General features: G+C 49.5%; 1 protein-coding gene across 1 annotated transcript in view; it reads right to left on the bottom strand.

Moving 5' to 3' along the window:
• Positions 1-21,634, bottom strand: part of LOC139281533 (transmembrane protein 178B) — a 632,140-nt gene that overhangs the window by 474,969 nt on the left and 135,537 nt on the right. The window contains exon 2 of the mRNA XM_070901700.1: positions 17,520-17,633. Within this exon, the coding sequence (XP_070757801.1) occupies positions 17,520-17,633 (114 nt within the window). The remainder of the gene's footprint in view (positions 1-17,519; positions 17,634-21,634) is intronic.

Consider the following 21,634-nt stretch of genomic DNA (forward strand, 5'->3'; position numbering starts at 1 on the left):
GGTCTGTACTGGTTACAGGTGTGTGATGGGGGTCTGTACTGATTACAGGTCAGTGATGGGGGTCTGTACTGATTACAGGTGTGTGATAGGGGTCTGTACTAGTTAAAGGTCAGTGATGGGGGTCTGTACTGGTTACAGGTGTGTGATAGGGGTCTGTACTAGTTACAGGTCAGTGATGGAGGTCTGTACTGGTTACAGGTGTGTGATGGGGGTCTGTACTGGTTACAGATGTGTAATAGGGGTCTGTACTGGTTACAGGTCAGTGATAGGGGTCTGTACTGGTTACAGGTGTGTGATAGGGTTCTGTACTGGTTACAGGTCAGTGATGGGGGTCTGTACTGGTTACAGTTGTGTGATGGGGGTCTGTACTAGTTACAGGTCAGTGATGGGGGTCTGTACTAGTTACAGGTCAGTGATGGGGGTCTGTACTAGTTACAGGTCAGTGATGGGGGTCTGTAGTGGTTACATGTGTGTGATGGTGGTATGTACTAGTTACAGGTCAGTGATGGGGGTCTGTACTAGTTACATGTCAGTGATCGGGGTCTGTACTAGTTACAGGTCAGTGATGGGGGTCTGTACTGGTTACAGGTGTGTGATAGGGGTCTGTAGTGGTTACAGGTGTGTGATGGGGTCTGTACTAGTTACAGGTCAGTGATGGGGGTCTGTACTAGTTACAGGTCAGTGATCGGGGTCTGTACTAGTTACAGGTCTGTGATGGGGGTCTGTACTGGTTACAGGTGTGTGATAGGGGTCTGTAATGGTTACAGGTGTGTGATGGGGGTCTGTACTAGTTACAGGTCAGTGATCGTGGTCTGTACTAGTTACAGGTCAGTGATGGGGGTCTGTACTGGTTACAAGTCAGTGATGGGGGTCTGTACTAGTTACAGGTGTGTGATAGGGGTCTGTACTGGTTACAGGTCAGTGATGGAGGTCTGTACTGGTTACAGGTGTGTGATAGGGGTCTGTACTAGTTACAGGTCAGTGATCGGGGTCTGTACTGGTTACAGGTCAGTGATGGGGGTCTGTACTGGTTACAAGTCAGTGATGGGGGTCTGTACTAGTTACAGGTGTGTGATAGGGGTCTGTACTGGTTACAGGTCAGTGATAGAGGTCTGTACTGGTTACAGGTGTGTGATAGGGGTCTGTACTGGCTACAGGTCAGTGATGGGGGTCTGTGCTGGTTACAGGTGTGTGATAGGGGTCTGTACTAGTTACAGGTCAGTGATGGGGGTCTGTACTGGTTACAGGTCAGTGATGCGGTTCTGTACTGGTTACAGGTCAAAGATGGGGGTCTGTACTGGTTACAGGTCAGTGATGGGGGTCTGTACTAGTTACAGGTGTGTGATGGCGGTCTGTACTAGTTACAGGTCAGTGATAGGGGTCTGTACTGGTTACAGGTCAGTGATCGGGGTCTGTACTGGTTACAGGTCAGTGATGGGGGTCTGGACTAGTTACAGGTCAGTGATCGGAGTCTGTACTAGTTACAGGTCAGTGATGGGGGTCTGTACTGGTTACAGGTCAGTGATGGGGGTCTGTACTAGTTACAGGTGTGTGATGGGGGTCTGTACTAGTTACAGGTCAGTGATGGGGGTCTGTACTGGTTACAGGTGTGTGATAGGGGTCTGTACTGGTTACAGGTCAGTGATGGGGGTCTGTACTAGTTACAGGTCAGTGAAGGGGGTCTGTACTGGTTACAGGTCAGTGATGGGGGTCTGTACTAGTTACAGGTGTGTGATGGCGGTCTGTACTAGTTACAGGTCAGTGATAGGGGTCTGTACTGGTTACAGGTCAGTGATCGGGTTCTGTACTGGTTACAGGTCAGTGATGGGGGTCTGTACTAGTTACAGGTCAGTGATGGGGGTCTGTACTGGTTACAGGTCAGTGATGGGGGTCTGTACTAGTTACAGGTCAGTGATGGGGGTCTGTACTGGTTACAGGTGTGTGATAGGGGTCTGTACTGGTTACAGGTCAGTGATGGGGGTCTGTACTAGTTACAGGTCAGTGATGGGGGTCTGTACTGGTTACAGGTCAGTGATGGGGGTCTGTACTCGTTACAGGTATGTGACAGGGGTCTGTACTGGTTACAGGTCAGTGATGGGGGTCTGTACTGGTTACAGGTCAGTGATCGGAGTCTGTACTAGTTACAGGTCAGTGATGGGGGTCTGTACTGGTTACAGGTCAGTGATGGGGGTCTGTACTAGTTACAGGTCAGTGATCGGAGTCTGTACTAGTTACAGGTCAGTGATGGGGGTCTGTACTGGTTACAGGTCAGTGATGGGGGTCTGTACTAGTTACAGGTGTGTGATGGGGGTCTGTACTAGTTACAGGTCAGTGATGGGGGTCTGTACTGGTTACAGGTGTGTGATAGGGGTCTGTACTGGTTACAGGTCAGTGATGGGGGTCTGTACTAGTTACAGGTCAGTGATGGGGGTCTGTACTGGTTACAGGTCAGTGATGGGGGTCTGTACTCGTTGCAGGTGTGTGACAGGGGTCTGTACTGATTACAGGTCAGTGATGGGAGTCTGTACTGGTTACAGGTCAGTGATGGGAGTCTGTACTGGTTACAGGTGTGTGATAGGGGTCTGTACTGATTACAGGTCAGTGATGGGGGTCTATACTGGTTACAGGTCAGTGATGGAGGTCTGTACTGATTACAGCTGTGTGATAGGGGTCTGTACTAGTTACAGGTGTGTGATAGGGGTCTGTACTAGTTACAGGTCAGTGATGGAGGTCTGTACTGGTTACAGGTGTGTGATGGGGGTCTGTACTGATTACAGGTGTGTGATAGGGGTCTGTACTAGTTACAGGTCAGTAATGGAGGTCTGTACTGGTTACAGGTGTGTGATGGGGGTCTGTACTGGTTACAGGTGTGTGATAGGGGTCTGTACTAGTTACAGGTCAGTGATGGAGGTCTGTACTGGTTACAGGTGTGTGATGGGGGTCTGTACTGGTTACAGGTGTGTGATAGGGGTCTGTACTAGTTATAGGTCAGTGATGGAGGTCTGTACTGGTTACAGGTCAGTGAAGGGGGTCTGTACTGGTTACAGGTCAGTGATGGGGGTCTGTACTAGTTACAGGTGTGTGATGGCGGTCTGTACTAGTTACAGGTCAGTGATAGGGGTCTGTACTGGTTACAGGTCAGTGATCGGGTTCTGTACTGGTTACAGGTCAGTGATGGGGGTCTGTACTAGTTACAGGTCAGTGATGGGGGTCTGTACTGGTTACAGGTCAGTGATGGGGGTCTGTACTAGTTACAGGTGTGTGATGGGGGTCTGTACTAGTTACAGGTCAGTGATGGGGGTCTGTACTGGTTACAGGTGTGTGATAGGGGTCTGTACTGGTTACAGGTCAGTGATGGGGGTCTGTACTAGTTACAGGTCAGTGATGGGGGTCTGTACTGGTTACAGGTCAGTGATGGGGGTCTGTACTCGTTACAGGTATGTGACAGGGGTCTGTACTGGTTACAGGTCAGTGATGGGGGTCTGTACTGGTTACAGGTCAGTGATCGGAGTCTGTACTAGTTACAGGTCAGTGATGGGGGTCTGTACTGGTTACAGGTCAGTGATGGGGGTCTGTACTAGTTACAGGTCAGTGATCGGAGTCTGTACTAGTTACAGGTCAGTGATGGGGGTCTGTACTGGTTACAGGTCAGTGATGGGGGTCTGTACTAGTTACAGGTGTGTGATGGGGGTCTGTACTAGTTACAGGTCAGTGATGGGGGTCTGTACTGGTTACAGGTGTGTGATAGGGGTCTGTACTGGTTACAGGTCAGTGATGGGGGTCTGTACTAGTTACAGGTCAGTGATGGGGGTCTGTACTGGTTACAGGTCAGTGATGGGGGTCTGTACTCGTTACAGGTGTGTGACAGGGGTCTGTACTGATTACAGGTCAGTGATGGGAGTCTGTACTGGTTACAGGTCAGTGATAGGAGTCTGTACTGGTTACAGGTGTGTGATAGGGGTCTGTACTGATTACAGGTCAGTGATGGGGGTCTATACTGGTTACAGGTCAGTGATGGAGGTCTGTACTGATTACAGGTGTGTGATAGGGGTCTGTACTAGTTACAGGTGTGTGATAGGGGTCTGTACTAGTTACAGGTCAGTGATGGAGGTCTGTACTGGTTACAGGTGTGTGATGGGGGTCTGTACTGATTACAGGTGTGTGATAGGGGTCTGTACTAGTTACAGGTCAGTAATGGAGGTCTGTACTGGTTACAGGTGTGTGATGGGGGTCTGTACTGGTTACAGGTGTGTGATAGGGGTCTGTACTAGTTACAGGTCAGTGATGGAGGTCTGTACTGGTTACAGGTGTGTGATGGGGGTCTGTACTGGTTACAGGTGTGTGATAGGGGTCTGTACTAGTTATAGGTCAGTGATGGAGGTCTGTACTGGTTACAGGTGTGTTATGGGGGTCTGTACTGGTTACAGGTGTGTGATAGGGGTCTGTACTAGTTACAGGTCAGTGATGGGGGTCTGTACTGGTTACAGGTGTGTGATGGGGGTCTGTACTGGTTACAAGTGTGTGATAGGGGTCTGTACTGGTTACAGGTGTGTGATAGGGGTCTGTACTAGTTACAGGTCAGTGATGGGGGTCTGTACTCGTTACAGGTGTGTGATAGGGGTCTGTACTGATTACAAGTCAGTGATGGGGGTCTGTACTGGTTACAGGTCAGTGATGGAGGTCTGTACTGGTTACAGGTGTGTGATAGGGGTCTGTACTAGTTACAGGTGTGTGATAGGTGTCTGTACTAGTTACAGGTCAGTGATGGAGGTCTGTACTGATTACAGGTGTGTGATGGAGGTCTGTACTGATTACAGGTGTGTGATGGGGGTCTGTACTGGTTACAGGTCAGTGATGGAGGTCTGTACTGGTTACAGGTGTGTGATAGGGGTCTGTACTAGTTACAGGTGTGTGATAGGGGTCTATACTAGTTACAGGTCAGTGATGGAGGTCTGTACTGGTTACAGGTGTGTGATGGGGGTCTGTACTGATTACAGGTGTGTGATAGGGGTCTGTACTAGTTACAGGTCAGTGATGGAGGTCTGTACTGATTACAGGTGTGTGATGGGGGTCTGTACTGATTACAGGTCAGTGATGGGGGTCTGTACTGATTACAGGTGTGTGATAGGGGTCTGTACTAGTTACAGGTCAGTGATGGGGGTCTGTACTGGTTACAGGTGTGTGATAGGGGTCTGTACTAGTTACAGGTCAGTGATGGAGGTCTGTACTGGTTACAGGTGTGTGATGGGGGTCTGTACTGGTTACAGGTGTGTGATAGGGGTCTGTACTGGTTACAAGTGTGTGATAGGGGTCTGTACTGGTTACAGGTGTGTGATAGGGGTCTGTACTAGTTACAGGTCAGTGATGGGGATCTGTACTCGTTACAGGTGTGTGATAGGGGTCTGTGCTGATTACAGGTCAGTGATGGGGGTCTGTACTGGTTACAGGTCAGTGATGGAGGTCTGTACTGATTACAGGTGTGTGATAGGGGTCTGTACTAGTTACAGGTGTGTGATAGAGGTCTGTACTAGTTACAGGTCAGTGATGGAGGTCTGTACTGGTTACAGGTGTGTGATGGGGGTCTGTACTGATTACAGGTGTGTGATAGGGGTCTGTACAAGTTACAGGTCAGTGATGGAGGTCTGTACTGGTTACAGGTGTGTGATGGGGGTCTGTACTGGTTACAGGTGTGTGATAGGAGTCTGTACTAGTTACAGGTCAGTGATGGAGGTCTGTACTCGTTACAGGTGTGTGATGGGGGTCTGTACTGGTTACAGGTGTGTGATAGGGGTCTGTACTAGTTACAGGTCAGTGATGGAGGTCTGTACTGGTTACAGGTGTGTGATGGGGGTCTGTACTGGTTACAGGTGTGTGATAGGGGTCTGTACTAGTTACAGGTCAGTGATGGGGGTCTGTACTGGTTACAGGTGTGTGATAGGGGTCTGTACTGGTTACAAGTGTGTGATCGGGGTCTGTACTGGTTACAGGTGTGTGATAGGGGTCTGTACTAGTTACAGGTCAGTGATGGGGGTCTGTACTCGTTACAGGTGTGTGATAGGGGTCTGTACTGATTACAAGTCAGTGATGGGGGTCTGTACTGGTTACAGGTCAGTGATGGAGGTCTGTACTGGTTACAGGTGTGTGATAGGTGTCTGTACTAGTTACAGGTGTGTGATAGGAGTCTGTACTAGTTACAGGTCAGTGATGGAGGTCTGTACTGATTACAGGTGTGTGATGGAGGTCTGTACTGGTTACAGGTGTGTGATGGGGGTCTGTACTGGTTGCAGGTCAGTGATGGAGGTCTGTACTGGTTACAGGTGTGTGATAGGGGTCTGTACTAGTTACAGGTGTGTGATAGGGGTCTGTACTAGTTACAGGTCAGTGATGGAGGTCTGTACTGGTTACAGGTGTGTGATGGGGGTCTGTACTGATTACAGGTGTGTGATAGGGGTCTGCACTAGTTACAGGTCAGTGATGGAGGTCTGTACTGGTTACAGGTGTGTGATGGGGGTCTGTACTGATTACAGGTCAGTGATGGGGGTCTGTACTGATTACAGGTGTGTGATAGGGGTCTGTACTAGTTACAGGTCAGTGATGGGGGTCTGTACTGGTTACAGGTGTGTGATAGGTGTCTGTACTAGTTACAGGTCAGTGATGGAGGTCTGTACTGGTTACAGGTGTGTGATGGGGGTCTGTACTGGTTACAGGTGTGTAATAGGGGTCTGTACTGGTTACAGGTCAGTGATAGGGGTCTGTACTGGTTACAGGTGTGTGATAGGGTTCTGTACTGGTTACAGGTCAGTGATGGGGGTCTGTACTGGTTACAGTTGTGTGATGGGGGTCTGTACTAGTTACAGGTCAGTGATGGGGGTCTGTACTAGTTACAGGTCAGTGATGGGGGTCTGTACTAGTTACAGGTCAGTGATGGGGGTCTGTAGTGGTTACATGTGTGTGATGGTGGTATGTACTAGTTACAGGTCAGTGATGGGGGTCTGTACTAGTTACATGTCAGTGATCGGGGTCTGTACTAGTTACAGGTCAGTGATGGGGGTCTGTACTGGTTACAGGTGTGTGATAGGGGTCTGTAGTGGTTACATGTGTGTGATGGTGGTATGTACTAGTTACAGGTCAGTGATGGGGGTCTGTACTAGTTACATGTCAGTGATCGGGGTCTGTACTAGTTACAGGTCAGTGATGGGGGTCTGTACTAGTTACAGGTGTGTGATGGCGGTCTGTACTAGTTACAGGTCAGTGATAGGGGTCTGTACTGGTTACAGGTCAGTGATCGGGGTCTGTACTGGTTACAGGTCAGTGATGGGGGTCTGGACTAGTTACAGGTCAGTGATCGGAGTCTGTACTAGTTACAGGTCAGTGATGGGGGTCTGTACTGGTTACAGGTCAGTGATGGGGGTCTGTACTAGTTACAGGTGTGTGATGGGGGTCTGTACTAGTTACAGGTCAGTGATGGGGGTCTGTACTGGTTACAGGTGTGTGATAGGGGTCCGTACTGGTTACAGGTCAGTGATGGGGGTCTGTACTAGTTACAGGTCAGTGAAGGGGGTCTGTACTGGTTACAGGTCAGTGATGGGGGTCTGTACTTGTTACAGGTGTGTGATGGCGGTCTGTACTAGTTACAGGTCAGTGATAGGGGTCTGTACTGGTTACAGGTCAGTGATCGGAGTCTGTACTAGTTACAGGTCAGTGAAGGGGGTCTGTACTGGTTACAGGTCAGTGATGGGGGTCTGTACTAGTTACAGGTGTGTGATGGCGGTCTGTACTAGTTACAGGTCAGTGATGGGGGTCTGTAATGGTTACAGGTGTGTGATAGGGGTCTGTACTGGTTACAGGTCAGTGATGGGGGTCTGTACTAGTTACAGGTCAGTGATGGGGGTCTGTACTGGTTACAGGTCAGTGATGGGGGTCTGTACTCGTTACAGATGTGTGACAGGGGTCTGTACTGGTTACAGGTCAGTGATGGGGGTCTGTACTGGTTACAGGTCAGTGATCGGAGTCTGTACTAGTTACAGGTCAGTGATGGGGGTCTGTACTGGTTACAGGTCAGTGATGGGGGTCTGTACTAGTTACAGGTCAGTGATCGGAATCTGTACTAGTTACAGGTCAGTGATGGGGGTCTGTACTGGTTACAGGTCAGTGATGGGGGTCTGTACTAGTTACAGGTGTGTGATGGGGGTCTGTACTAGTTACAGGTCAGTGATGGGGGTCTGTACTGGTTACAGGTGTGTGATAGGGGTCTGTACTGGTTACAGGTCAGTGATGGGGGTCTGTACTAGTTACAGGTCAGTGATGGGGGTCTGTACTGGTTACAGGTCAGTGATGGGGGTCTGTACTCGTTACAGGTGTGTGACAGGGGTCTGTACTGATTACAGGTCAGTGATGGGAGTCTGTACTGGTTACAGGTCAGTGATGGGAGTCTGTACTGGTTACAGGTGTGTGATAGGGGTCTGTACTGATTACAGGTCAGTGATGGGGGTCTGTACTGATTACAGGTCAGTGATGGAGGTCTGTACTGATTACAGGTGTGTGATAGGGGTCTGTACTAGTTACAGGTGTGTGATAGGGGTCTGTACTAGTTACAGGTCAGTGATGGAGGTCTGTACTGATTACAGGTGTGTGATGGAGGTCTGTACTGATTACAGGTGTGTGATGGGGGTCTGTACTGGTTACAGGTCAGTGATGGAGGTCTGTACTGGTTACAGGTGTGTGATAGGGGTCTGTACTAGTTACAGGTGTGTGATAGGGGTCTATACTAGTTACAGGTCAGTGATGGAGGTCTGTACTGGTTACAGGTGTGTGATGGGAGTCTGTACTGATTACAGGTGTGTGATAGGGGTCTGTACTAGTTACAGGTCAGTGATGGAGGTCTGTACTGGTTACAGGTGTGTGATGGGGGTCTGTACTGATTACAGGTCAGTGATGGGGGTCTGTACTGATTACAGGTGTGTGATAGGGGTCTGTACTAGTTACAGGTCAGTGATGGGGGTCTGTACTGGTTACAGGTGTGTGATAGGGGTCTGTACTAGTTACAGGTCAGTGATGGAGGTCTGTACTGGTTACAGGTGTGTGATGGGGGTCTGTACTGGTTACAGGTGTGTGATAGGGGTCTGTACTAGTTACAGGTCAGTGATGGAGGTCTGTACTGGTTACAGGTGTGTGATGGGGGTCTGTACTGGTTACAAGTGTGTGATAGGCGTCTGTACTGGTTACAGGTGTGTGATAGGGGTCTGTACTAGTTACAGGTCAGTGATGGGGATCTGTACTCGTTACAGGTGTGTGATAGGGGTCTGTGCTGATTACAGGTCAGTGATGGGGGTCTGTACTGGTTACAGGTCAGTGATGGAGGTCTGTACTGATTACAGGTGTGTGATAGGGGTCTGTACTAGTTACAGGTGTGTGATAGGGGTCTGTACTAGTTACAGGTCAGTGATGGAGGTCTGTACTGGTTACAGGTGTGTGATGGGGGTCTGTACTGATTACAGGTGTGTGATAGGGGTCTGTACTAGTTACAGGTCAGTGATGGAGGTCTGTACTGGTTACAGATGTGTGATGGGGGTCTGTACTGGTTACAGGTGTGTGATAGGGGTCTGTACTAGTTACAGGTCAGTGATGGAGGTCTGTACTGGTTGCAGGTGTGTGATGGGAGTCTGTACTGGTTACAGGTGTGTGATGGGGGTCTGTACTGGTTACAGGTGTGTGATAGGGGTCTGTACTAGTTACAGGTCAGTGATGGGGGTCTGTACTGGTTACAGGTGTGTGATAGGGGTCTGTACTGGTTACAAGTGTGTGATAGGGGTCTGTACTGGTTACAGGTGTGTGATAGTGGTCTGTACTAGTTACAGGTCAGTGATGGGGGTCTGTACTCGTTACAGGTGTGTGATAGGGGTCTGTACTGATTATAAGTCAGTGATGAGGGTCTGTACTGGTTACAGGTCAGTGATGGAGGTCTGTACTGGTTACAGGTGTGTGATAGGGGTCTGTACTAGTTACAGGTGTGTGATAGGGGTCTGTACTAGTTACAGGTCAGTGATGGAGGTCTGTACTGATTACAGGTGTGTGATGGAGGTCTGTACTGGTTACAGGTGTGTGATGGGGGTCTGTACTGGTTGCAGGTCAGTGATGAAGGTCTGTACTGGTTACAGGTGTGTGATAGGGGTCTGTACTATTTACAGGTGTGTGATAGGGGTCTGTACTAGTTACAGGTCAGTGATGGAGGTCTGTACTGGTTACAGGTGTGTGATGGGGGTCTGTACTGGTTACAGGTCAGTGATGGAGGTCTGTACTGGTTACAGGTGTGTGATAGGGGTCTGTACTAGTTACAGGTGTGTGATAGGGGTCTATACTAGTTACAGGTCAGTGATGGGGGTCTGTACTGATTACAGGTGTGTGATAGGGGTCTGTGCTGATTACAGGTCAGTGATGGGGGTCTGTACTGGTTACAGGTCAGTGATGGAGGTCTGTACTGATTACAGGTGTGTGATAGGGGTCTGTACTAGTTACAGGTGTGTGATAGGGGTCTGTACTAGTTACAGGTCAGTGATGGAGGTCTGTACTGGTTACAGGTGTGTGATGGGGGTCTGTACTGATTACAGGTGTGTGATAGGGGTCTGTACTAGTTACAGGTCAGTGATGGAGGTCTGTACTGGTTACAGATGTGTGATGGGGGTCTGTACTGGTTACAGGTGTGTGATAGGGGTCTGTACTAGTTACAGGTCAGTGATGGAGGTCTGTACTGGTTGCAGGTGTGTGATGGGAGTCTGTACTGGTTACAGGTGTGTGATGGGGGTCTGTACTGGTTACAGGTGTGTGATAGGGGTCTGTACTAGTTACAGGTCAGTGATGGGGGTCTGTACTGGTTACAGGTGTGTGATAGGGGTCTGTACTGGTTACAAGTGTGTGATAGGGGTCTGTACTGGTTACAGGTGTGTGATAGTGGTCTGTACTAGTTACAGGTCAGAGATGGGGGTCTGTACTCGTTACAGGTGTGTGATAGGGGTCTGTACTGATTATAAGTCAGTGATGAGGGTCTGTACTGGTTACAGGTCAGTGATGGAGGTCTGTACTGGTTACAGGTGTGTGATAGGGGTCTGTACTAGTTACAGGTGTGTGATAGGGGTCTGTACTAGTTACAGGTCAGTGATGGAGGTCTGTACTGATTACAGGTGTGTGATGGAGGTCTGTACTGGTTACAGGTGTGTGATGGGGGTCTGTACTGGTTGCAGGTCAGTGATGAAGGTCTGTACTGGTTACAGGTGTGTGATAGGGGTCTGTACTATTTACAGGTGTGTGATAGGGGTCTGTACTAGTTACAGGTCAGTGATGGAGGTCTGTACTGGTTACAGGTGTGTGATGGGGGTCTGTACTGGTTACAGGTCAGTGATGGAGGTCTGTACTGGTTACAGGTGTGTGATAGGGGTCTGTACTAGTTACAGGTGTGTGATAGGGGTCTATACTAGTTACAGGTCAGTGATGGGGGTCTGTACTGATTACAGGTGTGTGATAGGGGTCTGTACTAGTTACAGGTCAGTGATGGGGGTCTGTACTGGTTACAGGTGTGTGATAGGGGTCTGTACTAGTTACAGGTCAGTGATGGAGGTCTGTACTGGTTACAGGTGTGTGATGGGGTCTGTACTGGTTACAGGTGTGTGATAGGGGTCTGTACTAGTTACAGGTCAGTGATGGGGATCTGTACTGGTTACAGGTGTGTGATAGGGGTCTGTACTGGTTACAGGTCAGTGATGGGGGTCTGTACTGCTTACAGGTGTGTGATAGGGGTCTGTACTAGTTACAGGTCAGTGATGGGGGTCTGTACTGGTTACAGGTCAGTGATAGGGGTCTGTACTGGTTACAGGTGTGTGAAAGGGTTCTGTACTGGTTACAGGTCAGTGATGGGGGTCTGTACTGGTTACAGGTGTGTGATGGGGGTCTGTACTAGTTACAGGTCAGTGATGGGGGTCTGTACTAGTTACAGGTCAGTGATGGGGGTCTGTACTAGTTACAGGTCAGTGATGGGGGTCTGTAGTGGTTACAGGTGTGTGATGGTGGTATGTACTAGTTACAGGTCAGTGATGGGGGTCTGTACTAGTTACATGTCAGTGATCGGGGTCTGTACTAGTTACAGGTCAGTGATGGGGGTCTGTACTGGTTACAGGTGTGTGATAGGGGTCTGTAGTGGTTACAGGTGTGTGATGGGGTCTGTACTAGTTACAGGTCAGTGATCGGGGTCTGTACTAGTTACAGGTGTGTGATGGGGGTCTGTACTTGTTACAGGTGTGTGATGGGGGTCTGTACTAGTTACAGGTCAGTGATGGGGGTCTGTACTGGTTACAGGTGTGTGATAGGGGTCTGTACTAGTTACAGGTCAGTGATGGGGGTCTGTACTGGTTACAGGTGTGTGATAGGGGTCTGTACTGGTTACAAGTGTGTGATAGGGGTCTGTACTGGTTACAGGTGTGTGATAGGGGTCTGTACTAGTTACAGGTCAGTGATGGGGGTCTGTACTAGTTACAGGTGTGTGATGGGGGTCTGTACTGGTTGCAGGTGTGTGATGGGGGTCTGTACTGGTTACAGGTGTGTGATGGGGGTCTGTACTGGTTACAGGTGTGTGATAGGTGTCTGTACTAGTTACAGGTCAGTGATGGGGGTCTGTACTGGTTACAGGTGTGTGATAGGGGTCTGTACTGGTTACAAGTGTGTGATAGGGGTCTGTACTGGTTACAGGTGTGTGATAGGGGTCTGTACTAGTTACAGGTCAGTGATGGGGGTCTGTACTCGTTACAGGTGTGTGATAGGGGTCTGTACTGATTATAAGTCAGTGATGGGGGTCTGTACTGGTTACAGGTCAGTGATGGAGGTCTGTACTGGTTACAGGTGTGTGATAGGGGTCTGTACTAGTTACAGGTGTGTGATAGGGGTCTGTACTAGTTACAGGTCAGTGATGGAGGTCTGTACTGATTACAGGTGTGTGATGGAGGTCTGTACTGGTTACAGGTGTGTGATGGGGGTCTGTACTGGTTGCAGGTCAGTGATGAAGGTCTGTACTGGTTACAGGTGTGTGATAGGGGTCTGTACTATTTACAGGTGTGTGATAGGGGTCTGTACTAGTTACAGGTCAGTGATGGAGGTCTGTACTGGTTACAGGTGTGTGATGGGGGTCTGTACTGATTACAGGTGTGTGATAGGGGTCTGCACTAGTTACAGGTCAGTGATGGAGGTCTGTACTGGTTACAGGTGTGTGATGGGGGTCTGTACTGATTACAGGTCAGTGATGGGGGTCTGTACTGATTACAGGTGTGTGATAGGGGTCTGTACTAGTTACAGGTCAGTGATGGGGGTCTGTACTGGTTACAGGTGTGTGATAGGGGTCTGTACTAGTTACAGGTCAGTGATGGAGGTCTGTACTGGTTACAGGTGTGTGATGGGGGTCTGTACTGGTTACAGGTGTGTGATAGGGGTCTGTACTAGTTACAGGTCAGTGATGGGGATCTGTACTGGTTACAGGTGTGTGATAGGGGTCTGTACTGGTTACAGGTCAGTGATGGGGGTCTGTACTGCTTACAGGTGTGTGATAGGGGTCTGTACTAGTTACAGATCAGTGATGGGGGTCTGTACTGGTTACAGGTCAGTGATAGGGGTCTGTACTGGTTACAGGTGTGTGATAGGGTTCTGTACTGGTTACAGGTCAGTGATGGGGGTCTGTACTGGTTACAGGTGTGTGATGGGGGTCTGTACTAGTTACAGGTCAGTGATGGGGGTCTGTACTAGTTACAGGTCAGTGATGGGGGTCTGTACTAGTTACAGGTCAGTGATGGGGGTCTGTAGTGGTTACAGGTGTGTGATGGTGGTATGTACTAGTTACAGGTCAGTGATGGGGGTCTGTACTAGTTACATGTCAGTGATCGGGGTCTGTACTAGTTACAGGTCAGTGATGGGGCTCTGTACTGGTTACAGGTGTGTGATAGGGGTCTGTAGTGGTTACAGGTGTGTGATGGGGTCTGTACTAGTTACAGGTCAGTGATCGGGGTCTGTACTAGTTACAGGTGTGTGATGGGGGTCTGTACTGGTTACAGGTGTGTGATGGGGGTCTGTACTAGTTACAGGTCAGTGATGGGGGTCTGTACTAGTTACAGGTCAGTGATCGGGGTCTGTACTAGTTACAGGTCTGTGATGGGGGTCTGTACTGGTTACAGGTGTGTGATAGGGGTCTGTAATGGTTACAGGTCAGTGATGGAGGTCTGTACTGGTTACAGGTGTGTGATAGGGGTCTGTACTAGTTACAGGTCAGTGATCGGGGTCTGTACTGGTTACGGGTCAGTGATGGGGTTCTGTACTGGTTACAAGTCAGTGATGGGGGTCTGTACTAGTTACAGGTGTGTGATAGGGGTCTGTACTGGTTACAGGTCAGTGATGGAGGTCTGTACTGGTTACAGGTGTGTGATAGGGGTCTGTACTAGTTACAGGTCAGTGATCAGGGTCTGTACTGGTTACAGGTTAGTGATGGGGGTCTGTACTGGTTACAGGTGTGTGATGGGGGTCTGTACTAGTTACAGGTCAGTGATGGGGGTCTGTACTGGTTACAGGTCAGTGATGGAGGTCTGTACTGGTTACAGGTGTGTGATAGGGGTCTGTACTAGTTACAGGTCAGTGATGGAGGTCTGTACTGGTTACAGGTGTGTGATGGGGGTCTGTACTAGTTACAGGTCAGTGATGGGGGTCTGTACTGGTTATAGGTGTGTGATAGGGGTCTGTACTGGTTACAGGTCAGTGATGGGGGTCTGTACTGATTACAGGTGTGTGATAGGGGTCTGTACTAGTTACAGGTCAGTGATGGAGGTCTGTACTGGTTACAGGTGTGTGATGGGGGTCTGTACTGGTTACAGGTGTGTGATAGGGGTCTGTAGTGGTTACAGGTGTGTGATGGGGGTCTGTACTAGTTACAGGTCAGCGATCGGGGTCTGTACTAGCTACAGGTCAGTGATGGGGGTCTGTACTGGTTACAAGTCAGTGATGGCGGTCTGTACTAGTTACAGGTGTGTGATAGGGGTCTGTACTGGTTACAGGTCAGTGATGGAGGTCTGTACTGGTTACAGGTGTGTGATAGGGGTCTGTACTAGTTACAGGTCAGTGATCGGGGTCTGTACTGGTTACAGGTTAGTGATGGGGGTCTGTACTGGTTACAGGTGTGTGATGGGGGTCTGTACTAGTTACAGGTCAGTGATGGGGGTCTGTACTGGTTACAGGTCAGTGATGGGGGTCTGTACTGGTTACAGGTGTGTGATAGGGGTCTGTACTAGTTACAGGTGTGTGATGGAGGTCTGTACTGGTTACAGGTGTGTGATGGGGGTCTGTACTGATTACAGGTGTGTGATAGCGGTCTGTACTAGTTACAGGTCAGTGATGGAGGTCTGTACTGGTTACAGGTGTGTGATGGGGGTCTGTACTGGTTACAGGTGTGTGATAGGGGTCTGTACTAGTTACAGGTCAGTGATGGGGGTCTGTACTGGTTACAAGTGTGTGATAGGGGTCTGTACTGGTTACAGGTCAGTGATGGGGGTCTGTACTGGTTACAGGTGTGTGATAGGGGTCTGTACTAGTTACAGGTCAGTGATGGGGGTCTGTACTGGTTACAGGTCAGTGATGCGGTTCTGTACTGGTTACAGATCAGTGATGGGGTTCTGTACTGGTTACAGGTCAGTGATGCGGTTCTGTACTGGTTACAGGTCAGTGATGGGGTTCTGTACTGGTTACAGGTCAGTGATGCGGTTCTGTACTGGTTACAGGTCAGTGATGGGGTTCTGTACTGGTTACAGGTCAGTGATGCGTTCTGTACTGGTTACAGGTCAGTGATGGGGTTCTGTACTGGTTACAGGTCAGTGATGGGGTTCTGTACTGGTTACAGGTCAGTGATGGGGTTCTGTACTGGTTACAGGTCAGTGATGGGGTTCTGTACTGCCTATCGGCCAGGGGCTGACTGAAGGAGGAGGTTGTGAATACTGGCTCCTGAGGACAGGGGGAGGTGATGGTTTAAAACATGGGAGGCAAGCAATTTATAGACCAGACAACCACCGAGCAACTAATGAATGGCCTCATCATATTGCTCGCATCTATTTCAGTGTCGCGGCAAGTTATTTGCACTGGGAGAGTGACACTATCACTAGGATCTAATGGTGGAGGTGTGCTGACTTGCCCTGTGAGTAACACCCACCCGGGCAATTAAAGATTTTGTTCTTCCAAAGGTGGAGACAAATGTTAGCCCAGGATAATGGAGTCTTCAGCTCCTGTCACACAAATCTACAAACATAGTGATGTATAGAGAACAGGATGCACTTAATAATAATTAGATACTGTCAGCAATTGCAACAGTACTGTTTTCTCTCTCTCTATATATATATATATGTTTGTCTCGCTCTCACTCGCTCTGTGTCTGTCTTTCTCTCTCTCTCTCTCCCTCTCTCTGTATGTCTGTCTCTCTCACTCGCTCTGTCTCTGTCTCTCTCTCCCTCTCTCAGTCTCCCTCTCTCTGTCTGTCTCTCTCTGTCCCTCTCTCTCTCTCTCTGTCCCTCTATATCTGTCTCTCTCTCTCTCTCTCTCTTTTTCCCTACCAGAGGGCCAAGGGCTTTGCCTAAGATCTCCAACAGCTCCTGCCCAGGATTGTGAAAAGCCAGATCACTATCGAGGCCAGCCCCTCAGGACCATTAAACAAACGTGGGTTACATCTGGGGAGAGCATGTTGAGCTGTGAGTGAGTAGCATGGGAATAGTGGGAGCAATTTAACACAAGGAAATAAGAGTATCACCCAATGTTAAAGTATATTGGATTAAGCAGCCCTCGGGGACCGACACATTAAACAATCCTGGGACAAAATGACTAGTCATTCGGTATTATAACCCAACAGGCCAGTAATGCTCCCTGGCGAGTGCAATCATCAGTGTAATAGTAATGTTGCTCTGAAGAATATCCCAGGATCATTGCATCCTATCTAACTGTTACACAGGTAATCAATATGCCTTAAGTTCAGTGTGAGCAGGATAAAACAAGATACAGATTGAGTACAGAAATGCACAGTAAAGGATTGATGCTTCTACAACTTAAAACTCATGAAATAGTTCTGTAAGTGTGTGTGTGAATAGAGCGACACTGTGTACATACAGTACAGCACAGTACTGCGAAAGACCATGGGAGATTCCAGCCAGATAACTGTGTGAAATTATTCAATGTTGTTTTACCTCAACTCAGTACAGTCCCACTGTGCACCGGAAAACATCGTGTGATCGATCTATGTACACCCACCCAGCCCCGTTCAGCAAACAGTTATACGCCCCACCCTCCTCATCTCAGCCAGGCTCATGTCCCGCACAAACCACCTGTGTGCAAACGGGCTGCAGGAATCCCACCAACCGACGGCAATCACCACATGCCACAACCAGAAACCGCAGCCCGGTATAACCACAGTCACAAAGGCCACCTGGGAGAGAAAAGTTCCCAGTAAAAGGTTTCAGACTTACGCAGGGAGTGCCACTCGTCCTGTCGGATGGTTTTTGTGATGTTGTATGAAAGGTTTTTCGGAAGGATTGCCGAGGAGTAGTGATATTTGATTGGTGTACACCTGTCGATCACACCTGAGGGCAGAAAAAATAAAGGATACATTTAGCAAACGTATTGCATATCACACCTCCCACACAGCTCACCCACTCTGGTGTCTATTACTGTGAAGCTCCTCTCTCTGCCCCCCTCTGTCTCTGTCTCTCTCTCTCTCTCTCTGTCTCTCTGTATCTGTCTCTCTCTCTTTCTGTCCCTCTATATTAGTCTCTCTCTCTCTTTTTTCCCCTACCAGAGGGCCATGGGCTTTGCCTAAGATCCCCAACAGCCCCATGCCCAGGATGAAGGGGTTGACTTATGACGAAAGGTTGAGCAGATTGGGCCTATACACATTGGAATTCAGAAGAATGAGAGGTGGTCTTATCGAAATGTATAAGATTCTGAGGGGGGACTCGACAAGGTGGATGCAGAGAGGATATTTCCACTCATTGGGGGAATCTAGAACTAGGGGACATAGTTTAAGAATAAGGAGTCGCACGGTGATGAGGAGGAATTTTTTCTCTCAGAGGGTTGTAAATCTGTGGAATTCTCTGTCCCAGAGAGCTGTGGCGCCTGGGTGAATATATTTAAGGCGGAGATAGACAGATTTTTGAACGATAAGGGAGTAAAGGTGAGAGGGCAGGGAAGCGGAGTTGAGGTCAAGACCAGATCAGCCATGATCTTATTGAATGGCGGAGCAGGCTCGAGGGGCCGTATGGCCTCCTCCTGCTTCTATTTCTTATGTTCTTATCTCAGTGAGTCCCAGGAGACTATTCCACGGCAGAGGACACCACAGCCAAGACTGATCCCTGCCCTGGGTCGGTGTCCACGCCTGCACGCTTCCCAGCAAGAAGTAACTGATAGCGACTGGGGGCAGGAGACCCAGCAGCTGGTCTCCTCTCTGACCCAGAGACACTGAGACCAGCCAACTGCTGCTCCAGCTAAAACCAACACACTCAGCGCTGTGTGGGAGGTGAAGGCAGGGTACCCCAGCTCCAGCCCTTCAAAGGCAAACCCGTGAGAGGAAGGGGCGCGCTGGCACTGAGCTGAGGCTGGATAGATGGGAGGCTCATTTTCCATAGCGGAGGGGGAGGAGAATAGGCCCAAAGCTCAAGGCCATGGCTGGGGTGAACGTATCTTCGATGAACCACATCACCTCCTGTCGTAGAATCTGCCTGATTTTCCTCCCACTATCATCAATCGGGTGCAGTGTGTAATGGTTATGTTCCAGGACCAGTGACCCAGGGAACTCGGGAGTCAAACCCCACTGTGGAAATTTGAGAATTTTAATTCAATCTTTAAAACCTGGAAATAAAAAGCTGGTCTCAGTAAAAGTGACCATGAAGCTGTTGGCTTGTCGTAACAACACACTGGCTCACTGTTCACTGCAGCCTGCTATCCTTTTTAAAAAAAAAAAATACTTTATTCATACAAAATTTTCACAATACATTGGAAAATAGTTCAGTACCTCGCAGTCAGCAATTCCATACAATTCGTTTGGATGCTGACAGCAGTTCCATATAATTCACTAGTGTGCATTTCATTTCAATGTACAGTTTAGTACAATCTGTAAATCACGTTACATGTAGTACTGTGCAAATAAGGGTATTACATGGAGCAGATGAGATTCCAGGATACATTTCAATACCGATTACCAATCACGTTACATGTAGCACTATGCAGATGAAAGCAGTACACGGAATGGGTGGGGATACATTTACATTTCTTTACAAGTTGCTAAACAGTGCCGAGACTTTCATTATACATGGCACAACACAGCTGTTTTTCAGTACATGGTGCTCTATGTATACAAGCAGATTCCATCCAGTAATCTGCCGTCCTTATCGGTCTGGGCCTATAGGTGACTCCAGTCCCAGATCAACGTGGTTGACTCTTCACTGCCCTGTGAAATGACCTACCACGACTTTCTCAACGGGCAACTTCGGGGTGGCCAATAAATGCCATCCATGCCAGTGACGCCCATATCCCACGTGGGGAATTATTGGCCCGGAATTGGCGGTCCTGACGCCAGCGAACTGGCAGCGTTCGCCATCGTTTGGTCTTTGACACCGACTGGGATTTAGGGCGCACGCAGCCTGGTCTATCATTCGCTGCTTCACCACAGGCTGTGTGCCCACCTCCATCCGCACTGCCCCTTCCGCCCTGCCCCCAGAGCCGGCAATCAGCGAATTCTCGCAAATCAGCAAAACTGATGTCAACTTCGGCTCTTCCACAGTAAGTACGCTGTTAAATTCCCCACTAATAGTTAGACCCAAAGGGATTAGGTGTAGCTGGGGCTTTAACAGCATTTTGACTGCTAAACAAACATTATGAAAAACTCATTTTAATTTTCTGCATTGTCAAACTTATCCATTTTAATAAAAAATACAACTTTTTAAAAAGTTTGTTCATGTGTATTTCAGGTTTACCTTTTCCCCATGTGAGAGCCCCAATCTTTGTTCTAACATTTACAAAAAGTTAGGGCTAGAAATTGCGTAGGGCCCGGTTTGGGGCGAATACTTTTGCGGGAGCACAAACGTATCGCCGGGCATACCCAATTCCAGTGGGAGCGAACTTCCAGTTTAGCGCTCCAGGAGGTAAGTGGAGAGCTAAATCAAGCGTGACCATTTCCCTTGGTGCGCTAAACGGAGGGAGGGGGCGGTAACGGCAGAATGCGGCACAATGTCCCGTGCAGCGATGCCGGATTCACAGGCTCCTCCCCTCCCTGGAAGGGACGGGCCAATGCCGAGGGTGTTGCTAGGTAAGGCTGGGAATGGTCGGAGACGGCACCCGTGATCCACGAAGAGCGGCCCCAAGCTCTCTCGCACGGTCCGGGACTGAGCAATCGCAGGGTGGGGAATTCATTCAAAAACCAGCACAGAGGGCTCAGGATCAAATGTTGGCCTACCTGAGCACCGCTGCCTTTAATTACCGCTCCCCAAGCGGCCGGCCCAGCTCACAACGCCTCCTTCAGCTGCCGTTGTTGACGCCCGGCCATGCTGCAGGGAGCGGGACCGAATATTGTATCTGGGGCGGTATCGGGGCGCTGCGCACCGGATGATGTCACGATCTCCGGGGCGCGGGAGATCGAGGCGGTACGGTTTACCGCCGGCACTAACCTGCAACCATCGGTAATCTCGCCGCGCCCGGTCAGTAAGCCGTTAGCGTCCCACCATCGCCCCCGGAGGCACAAAGGACAATTTCTCCCCCGTAGAATTTTAGGGGCTCACCTACTTCCTGGTTCACTGCCTGTGAGAATTCTGCGTTTTGATTGGCTGCTTAGACAGCGTGTTAAAATCACAGCAGCTGGCAATCCCCATTAACCTCCATCGATTTCAATTACGGGTCGGAAAACCCCAAATTCTCGCCACTGGTCGCAAGATCTTTGCTGAAAGCTTACTTCGGGTCCGGCAATAAATGCCTTTGCTTCACCGCCGACCACAGATTCTGGGCCAAGAACAAATTGGACGGCTTCTCCAACAGATGAGTGATGTGCTGTGCCCGGTTACTGCCCAGACACTGATGATCAACATTATCTCAGCTCAGGCTGGTATTGACGAATAATTGCAGCACTTCACACACACACCTGCACTGAAGCCAAAACATTAAATTGCACACTGCCAATCCAGGCCGACTTGACCAACCTACCAGCAACCCGTCTCCAATCTACAAGGCCATTTTGGACCGCGGTGAAGCCCTTCAGCGATCTCCCCTCACTCACTCTCACTCACTCACTCATAGGCAGTCCCTTAGAATCGACGAAGACTTGCTTCCACTCTAAAAATGAGTCCTAAGGTGGCTGAACAGTCCAATATGAGAACCACAGTCCCTGTCACAGGTGGGACAGATAGTCGTTGAGGGTAAGGGTGGATGGGACAGGTTTGCCGCACGTTCCTTCCGCTGCCTGTGCTTGATTTCTGCATGCTCTCGGCGATGAGACTCGAGGTGCTCAGCGCCCTCCCGGATGCACTTCCTCCACTTAGGGTGGTCTTTGGCCAGGGACTCCCAGGTGTCAGTGGGGATGTTGCACTTTATCAGGGAG

The sequence above is a fragment of the Pristiophorus japonicus genome, chromosome 15, assembly GCF_044704955.1.
Source record: "Pristiophorus japonicus isolate sPriJap1 chromosome 15, sPriJap1.hap1, whole genome shotgun sequence".
Lineage (NCBI taxonomy): Eukaryota > Metazoa > Chordata > Chondrichthyes > Pristiophoridae > Pristiophorus > Pristiophorus japonicus.